This window comes from Brassica napus, chromosome C4 (assembly GCF_020379485.1).
Source record: "Brassica napus cultivar Da-Ae chromosome C4, Da-Ae, whole genome shotgun sequence".
NCBI lineage: Eukaryota > Viridiplantae > Streptophyta > Magnoliopsida > Brassicales > Brassicaceae > Brassica > Brassica napus.
Genome location: NC_063447.1, coordinates 39,567,558 through 39,575,660, shown reverse-complemented (window position 1 = coordinate 39,575,660; position 8,103 = coordinate 39,567,558). Strand labels below are relative to the sequence as shown.

At 32.8% G+C, this 8,103-nt stretch overlaps 1 protein-coding gene across 2 annotated transcripts; it reads right to left on the bottom strand.

Annotated features, from left to right (window-relative positions):
* Window positions 1–2,703: 2,703 nt before the first annotated feature.
* Window positions 2,704–5,274, bottom strand: LOC106391584 (actin-related protein 2/3 complex subunit 4). 2 transcript variants are annotated; one of them, XM_013832266.3, is made up of 10 exons: window positions 5,117–5,274; window positions 4,839–4,934; window positions 4,629–4,721; window positions 4,404–4,469; window positions 4,039–4,091; window positions 3,908–3,935; window positions 3,727–3,801; window positions 3,490–3,594; window positions 3,111–3,200; window positions 2,704–2,890 (listed from the first exon to the last, which is right to left on the bottom strand). In XM_013832266.3, the coding sequence occupies exons 3-10, from the start codon at window positions 4,629–4,631 to the stop codon at window positions 2,801–2,803; spliced, it is 510 nt and encodes a 169-aa protein (XP_013687720.1). In that variant the 5' UTR covers window positions 4,632–4,721; window positions 4,839–4,934; window positions 5,117–5,274; the 3' UTR covers window positions 2,704–2,800. The 2 variants fall into 2 exon arrangements, with proteins under 2 accessions (XP_013687720.1, XP_013687722.1); XM_013832268.3 differs by having other exon boundaries at window positions 4,839–4,911; window positions 5,117–5,200.
* Window positions 5,275–8,103: the final 2,829 nt, after the last annotated feature.

Below are 8,103 nucleotides of genomic sequence, written 5' to 3'. Positions count from 1 at the left end.
ACGAAGTAGTTGCGGTTAATGGTGGAAGGCTTATTCAAGTAAAGATTAACGAATCCAGTGGCGTAGCCGGAGCAAATTGGTATCGCTACGACATCAACTTCTCCTTCCTTATGGCGGCGAATTTCAACTGCATGCAGGTGAATTGAACGACGTGTGCCTTGTTTCTCTGATCTTTCGCCGCGTGGAAAGCTGAAGTAGAACTCGGAAGCGGTGGATTTATTATATATTAAAGTTGGACTTCCATTGGCTAAAGTGTATTCCAGATCTGTATTTCGGAAAGGGGAATGAACCATTAATTTTGCTTGTATGCTTGCCCTTTTGGACTTTTAAATGAAATACAAAGTTGACAAACAAAAAAAAAATTCAATTTAGATGTTTCATTTGGATTGATAAATAAACAGTTCAATTAGATGAATATACAAATTATAGGAGAAATTTGCGGAAGTGTGCATTTTTTTTATTAATTTGCGAACATGGAGATTGAAGATACCACATTGACATTTATGTCCTCGACAGCAATCAGATAGACCTACTAGCTCGACTTGGAACTAGCAAATTATCAGGTTATGAATTGTCTTATTGTTTGATTGATGAAAAGTTGAAAAGGACGTGAACAGATTGAAAAAGAATATATGTGTTCTCTACTCCTCCACATATGAAACCGGTTAGCTAAATAATAATTTAAAAAAGGAATTGATCGACTAAACCAAGCCACCTCCTTCTCTTCCATATATGTCCTTGTTCGCCAATTCCGTCGCCGGTTTCTTCTTCCACCATCAACTGAAACCAGAGCCTGGGAGTCGTCTCACGACAGGACCACTTCCGCGAACCACCACAAACTTCGTCTTCGTTCTCGGCTCTGTGCCAGCTTCTCTGCCACGACATGACTACTTCCGCATTCCTATGTGACGTATATGTCTTCCTCGTCGTGTTCATCGAGATCCTCAGTCGCGACAATCGCTCATAACCACCGTGATTCAAGTTTTTTCACTGTGGAAAGACCAATACTAGGGCTTCATTCTTCGTCATGTCTTGCTCCTTTGAGGCCGGCTTCACCGGATTCAGGCTTGGCTGTCGGGATCGAAGTGAAGAGGAGTTCCAATGGTGATTTCCCACTTTTGCAAAAAAGGTCCATGAACTTCTGTTTTTTACAAAGAGACTCAGACTTTCAGTATGTGCAGAAATATCCTATTGATTAAGCCCCAGACATTTCAATCTTACAATTTAGCCCATGCAAATATTCTGAATTTACAGCGTTAGTCTCTGAACTGTTGATAACTTCGTTTCTGAACCCTATGTACAAAGTCAAGATGAGGAATATAACAGGATAAGTTACTTTGTAACCGGATATATTTATAAATTTCGATAAATCTCTAATGAGATTTCCATATATATGTATACCATGGTGAAAATCCGAACCCTAACTATTAGAGGTCACAACGGATAAATTTTAAGCCCTAGACCAAAAATCATTAACCATGATATTAAGTTAGAGGACACTGTCGTCAAAAAGTATAAAGTAGTCATAGATACTAAAACAACATCAAAATTAGTAATCACTATGCCCTAAACATACATAGATAATCCCGAATGTATAATATAAAGTTTGTCTTGGATTCATCCCTTATGGTTAACCTGTAGATTCCCCAACCAATAGTATTTTGTTATTTCATATTTCAAAAAAAAAAAACAAAGAGTATATAAATATCCAACAAGTTGTATTATGTTTTTTAAATAAAAAAGTATAGGTAAATTAAAAATAGTAGTAGCTGCTAAAAATAATGATTTTAAAAATATTCGTAACACCTTCACCAAAAAAACTAAGCCCTAAACCCTAAATATAAACCCTAAACCCTTGGGTAAACCCTAAACTCTTGAGTAAATCCTAAACCCTTAGATAAATCTTAAATCCTAAATCATAAAAACTAAATACTAAATCTTAAAAACACTAAACTTTTAATCTTAAACCCTAAACCTTTGGATTTACCTCAAAGTTTAGGGTTTAATATGTAGGATTTAGGGTTTAGTATTTTGCTGACGACGTTAGAAATATTAAAAAAAAAACTTTTTTTTGCAACTACTATTATTTTTTTATTTGTTTTTACCTTTTTATTTTCAAAATATAATATAACTAGATATTTGTTATATTTTTTCTTTTGTAAAAAGATATGAATAACAAATTACAATTGGGTGTTGAACCTAGATACATGTTTACCCTTAGAGTTGAACTCAAGAAAAACTCATATAATTGGATAATACCATATAGATTCATGTTGAGTTGAGTTAATATATAGATTCATGTTGAGTTGAGTTAATATAAGAAATGACACGTAAAGATGGAGTACCGGTTTGGTCAATACAACACCTAAGTCTAAATATAGGAGCATACTCGTATTAATAAAAAATGTACGGTTTCCATGTTCGTTTACCTAAATAACATTTGTTTTGTGGTTATCTAGTGCAAAAACCCTTAAATAAATTATCTAGATAGAGATAAAGGATGGCCAAACGAACATCAATTAAAATTGATTTTATTTTTACTTCGTCGTAGAAACAACTTTTTCTTGCTGCGACTGCACGCTAGAACAACTTCTATGATTAACAAAACAGCCCATATTTTACAAGTATTGCGTAACATATACTACAATTACGAAGCCGATGGATCAGTTGCAAAGGAAGTAGAGACAAAAAGAAAACAGAAAGTGTAGCAAGAGAAAAGAACTTATTATGTGTAGATGAATTTGACCAAATAATGAGTGATTAATACAATGAGTGCTTACATTATAACAACTCAGTTGCTTTACATGAACTGTTTCAGAAACTCTGTAGCCACCAGTCTTCCTCTGGTGTTCACTGATATCTTCAACTCGCTTATTTCTTTCTCTATATCCTGCAATTTCAGTTACATTTCCAGTTTTAATCGGAGGAGTATGAGGAGATTAGCATGTTGGAGCATATCATCAAAGTAACTAATTTCTTTTTGATTCTTGTAGAAACATTTTAAGTGTGAAGGCGGATATCTTGACCATGGCTAGGCCAGCTATTCCGAAAACTACTTCCCATTGTTACTACCGTGAAAAAAGACACATTAGGTTTGGAGAAAGACTTGCCTCCATAAACTGAATAATGAAATCGATTAGCTTCTGTTTCTGCATCTCTTCACAGTGGTAGTTTGTTATAAGAAAGCTAATGTCATATCCCTGTTCAAAAGACCAACAAGGAAAACAAATTGAATTGGATCAGGGAATAAACTATTCACATAATAAACAGTAAACCATCTGATCTAAGTAAAGGCATTTCCACAGAGTGAGATGATTCATGATTTGTAAAATGAAGTTCCCAATCCTGTGTGCGTTATATATATATAAACCAATTAGTGATGCGTTTGCCATACTAAATATTTTACAGAAAATGGAATGCATTAGAGCTGGAAGGTAAAACATAGTGGCACACACAAGTAGCTACGTTTAAATTAAGAAGATGGTCTACCTGCACTGGCTTCCTCCTCAGTACTTGAAAAGCTTCTGCTCTCATGGACAAGAATCTAAGGAACTTTTTGGTTAGTATGTTTTCAAGTTCATCCGCTTGTTTGACCTGCAAATTCAAAAACAAGTGTTTTTAACAATAGGACGTTTCAGTCACGACACATGAAGACGTTATCTCAGAGGAGTGAATGAAAGGAAACGGTGAAAAACAATATAAAGCTAAGGCAAGATCAACAATTACCTTGAGGCTTATCCGGAGTGAATTTATAGATGTTTCTATCAAACACTTTTCAGCCTCATTACGACATATCAAAACCTGCAAATTTCAAACATAAAAAAATTTAGCAGCCAGTTACAGAACCTAGTAAATAGAGAGTGACGTATCAATGCCAAACTGAGAGGGAAACGAATAAACTACTTACAGGATTTAGCAAAAGTTCTGGGCTCGTCCTACAAAAAAACATGTCGATAATAAGATTCTACTAGTTCAAATCACAATGGCACAAGAGCATCCATTCTCACACATGCATGTTTTTGAAACAAGCTTACATACTTTAGTTCAACCTCTGGTTTATTATGCCTTTCAACTTCTTGACAAGGAAAGTTCTGCAAGTAGAGAAATATAAACGCTTTCAGGAATATATACAACTTAAAACTGAATCTAGCAAGGACTTTACATGGCCCCTTTCACATACTTGTACTGTTGCACAGGAACAAAAGTGCATAGTTTTCAATTGCGAGAGAAAAAGCGAATGATGGTGCATAACCCTAATCATCAAGGAAACATGAAAGTAACAAACACACTAGAGGTCAAACATGGATGGGGGAGAAGGCAAACAAAGAGTCTTTTATTGTTTCCTTAAGAATACAGATAGACTCGACCTATGCACTGATACTTTGAGAGAAAACCGTTTGTACCTGTAAGCACATGGCTGCCTCGAGGGTATTCCTTATGCAGGCTAGATAGAGCCGTAATGGATTTGCCTGGAACATCAAAGACCCAACCCAGTACAAGAGCAACAAGTAAGAGAAGAATACAAAGTAATCGCAGACGAGCAACTACTCATCTAAAATCGAGGATGAGAAGAGTTCAAATTCCTTATTATTAATAGTGATGTAGCTTATCTAGGTAGAGAGTCTTACCATGTTAAGGTGCCTCTTAGAGATGATGTTCTTCTACTTAAGACTTGCACCAAAATTAAGAATTTATCTTGCCTTTTGATGAATCGTTAAGCCCTGAGGAAGAAAAAAGTAACACAAACATAAACAAGAAAGCAAATTTTAGCATTTGGGTACCCACTTTTCAACACTAAACATCAACAAGAAAGCATCTTTAAGACCAAGAAAGCTAACCTGATAAGAAGAGAACAAAACAAGGGCCAAGTAACTCAGCACTGTCTCTATGATCGAAGAAACCCTTAGCGAGCTTGGAAGAGAAACAACAAAACCCTAGATCAATAAGTGAAATGTAGATAAGTCCCAGATCTTTGATCAGATTACTCCATATACGAATTCAATTAAGCAAAATATCAGAAACTGAGAAACCCAAAAAAACAATCAGCCTCCAGAGATCGGAGAACGCATCTATTGAATTGAATCAAGAGCAAAGGTGATGCCATGCCACTGCATACCTTGGAGACTCGCCGAGAGAAGAGAGATTGAAAGGGGGAATCAGATTTAGAAATCGACGCTGTAGCTCACAAGATTTGATTGATGCTACAAGCGAACGAATTATTCATTTGGTTGTATTTCTTCCGGTGTTTACCAAAACCGGATCCGACCGGTTCTACCGTGAAGTTGGTGCACACCCGGTCCGGCTACATTCTTAGAATAATATATATAAGAGAAAATGAAATTATTGGATGTTACATGTATTCATTTGTAATACATGCATTCAGAATTTTCCTGACAATAGACTATACAATATTATTTTATTTTTATACATAAATACAACGGTTTATATGAAGACAAAATACAGCATATAAAACGTGAAAGAGAGAAGGAGATAGAGTTTAAAAAAATAAAGTTATCTAGTAGCACAAATTATCCAATAACGTAATAAAAACTCAGAATGCACTAATGGTTAATTACATTTTATGATTAGATTAATTAGTATAATATACATAAGATAAAATGAAATTAAATCAATAACAAGAAGGATTATATGTGACAGGTATTCATTTGTTAAGACAATGTTCTCTTTCCCGTAAGTGAATGTGTAATACATGCAATACATAATTTTTCCGACAATAGACTATACAATACTATTTTATTTTTATACATAAATAGAATAGTTTATGTGAATACAAAATACAACATATAAAACATGAAAGAGAGAAAGGGATATAGTTAAAAAAACAAAGAGTCATTATAGCACAAAGTGTCCTATAACGTAATAAAAATTTAGAATGTGACTCAGAGTATAAAAAACTCTAATTTGAACCACTAACAAGCTAACATTTTGCTTAGTAATCTCTTCCTCTTCGAAAAAAAATTACACTAAGAGTCACTCTATGACTTTGTTATTATACTATGTTTCATTTATTGCTACTAAGGTTTGGAATTGATGTGCAGATTAAATGCAGATCAATCTGCATTTATTCTCCATTCATGTTTTTAAATGCATAACAAAAAATAAAAAAATATAAACTCATATGTGTGCATATTAGTATTTGCATGTCAATAATTGTTCTGCATATCCAAAAAAAAGAGCTCTCGTGAAGAATATAGTCAATCCCTGATGTGCCTATTTTTTAATTAGTTAAATACATTTTTATGTTTGGGTTAATTAGAATAATATACATAAGAGAAAATTAAATAAAATAAATAACCATAAAGATTGGATGTGACAGGTATTCATTTGCTAAGACAATATTTTCCTTCCTGCGAGTGAATGCGTAATACATGCATTACATAATTTTACTGGCAATAGACTATACAATATTATTCTATTTGTACATAAATAGAACGGTTTATGTAAATACAAAATACAACATATAAAATGTGAAAGAGAAAAGGAGATAGAGTTTAAAAAACAAAGTGTCCTAGTAGCACAAAGTGTCATATAACGTAATAAAAACTCAAAATGTGACTCAGAGTATAAAAAACTCTGATTTGAATCACTAACTAGCTAACATTTTGCTTACTTCCCTTCCTCTTTGAAATATAAAATATTACACTTAGAGTCACTTTATGACTTTGTTTTTACACTATTGGTCACTTATTGCTACGGAGATTTGAAATGAATGTGCAGAATAAATGCAGATTAAATGCAGTTCAATTAATATGCAGATCAAACTGCATTTATTCTCCTTTCATGTTTTTAAATGCAAAAGAAAAAAAAATATATAAATTGATATGTATGCTTAGTAGTATTTGTCTGTCGATAACTGTTCTGCATGTCCAAACGAAAAAGGAGCTATGGTGAAGCATATAGTCAATCTCTGCTTTACCTCTTTTTAATTAGTTAAATACCATTCTTTTTATTGTGTGCACTATTAGTTAAATATATTTTATGTTTGGGTTAATTAGTATAGTATACATAAGAGAAAATGAAACTAAATAAATAACCATAAGTATTGGATGTGACAGGTATCAGGGGCGGACCCAGAAATGAATTTATGTGGGGTCAAAAACATTTAAAAGGTCTTTGGTGGGATTTGAACCCAGCTTGTGTGGGGTCAAAAATCTCAATTTGCCAATTATGCTACTAAATTTTTGTCAATTTCTTATACAAAACCAGCATCTTATTATTATTTTTTGTGGTGTCAGGTGATGCGCTAGTCATAAGGTGGGTCCACCCCTAACAAGTATTTATTTGTTAAGACAACATTTTTCTTTCCTCAAGTGAAAGTGTAATACTTTCATTACAAAAAATTTCCGACAATACACTATACAATACTATTCTATTTTATACATAAATAGAATGGTTTATGTTAATACAAAATAAAACATATAAAAAGTGAAATAGAAAAGATGATAGAGTTAAAAAAACAAAGAGTCCTAGTAGCACAAATTGTCTTATAACGTAATAAGAACTCAGAATGTGACTCATAATATAAAAAACTTTAATTTGAACAACTAACAAGCTAACATTTTTCTTAGTAGTCTCTTCCTCTTTGAAAAAAAAATATTACAATAAAAGTCACTTTATGACTTTGTTATTACACTATGGATCACTTATACTAAGGTTTGGAATTGGTGTGCAGAATAAATGCAGATTAAATATAAATAATTTAATATGCTGATCAAACTGCATTTATTTCCCTTTCATTATTTAAAATACAGAACATAAAAATAAAATAAAAATATAAATTGATATGTACGCTGATTAGTATTTTTTTTAGTCAATAACTGTTCTGCATGTTCAAAGGAAAAATGAGCTGTTGTGAAGCATATAGACAATCCATGCTTTGGTTCTTTTAAAATAGTTAAATATTTTTTTCTGTGCACTATTAAGATAATTAGAATAATATACATAAGAAAAAAATAAATTTAATAAATAACCGTTAGGATTGGATGTGACATGTATTCATTTGATAAGACAATATTCTCCTTTCCGCAAATGAATGCGTAATACATGTATTACAGAATTTTCCTGACAGTAGACTATACAATA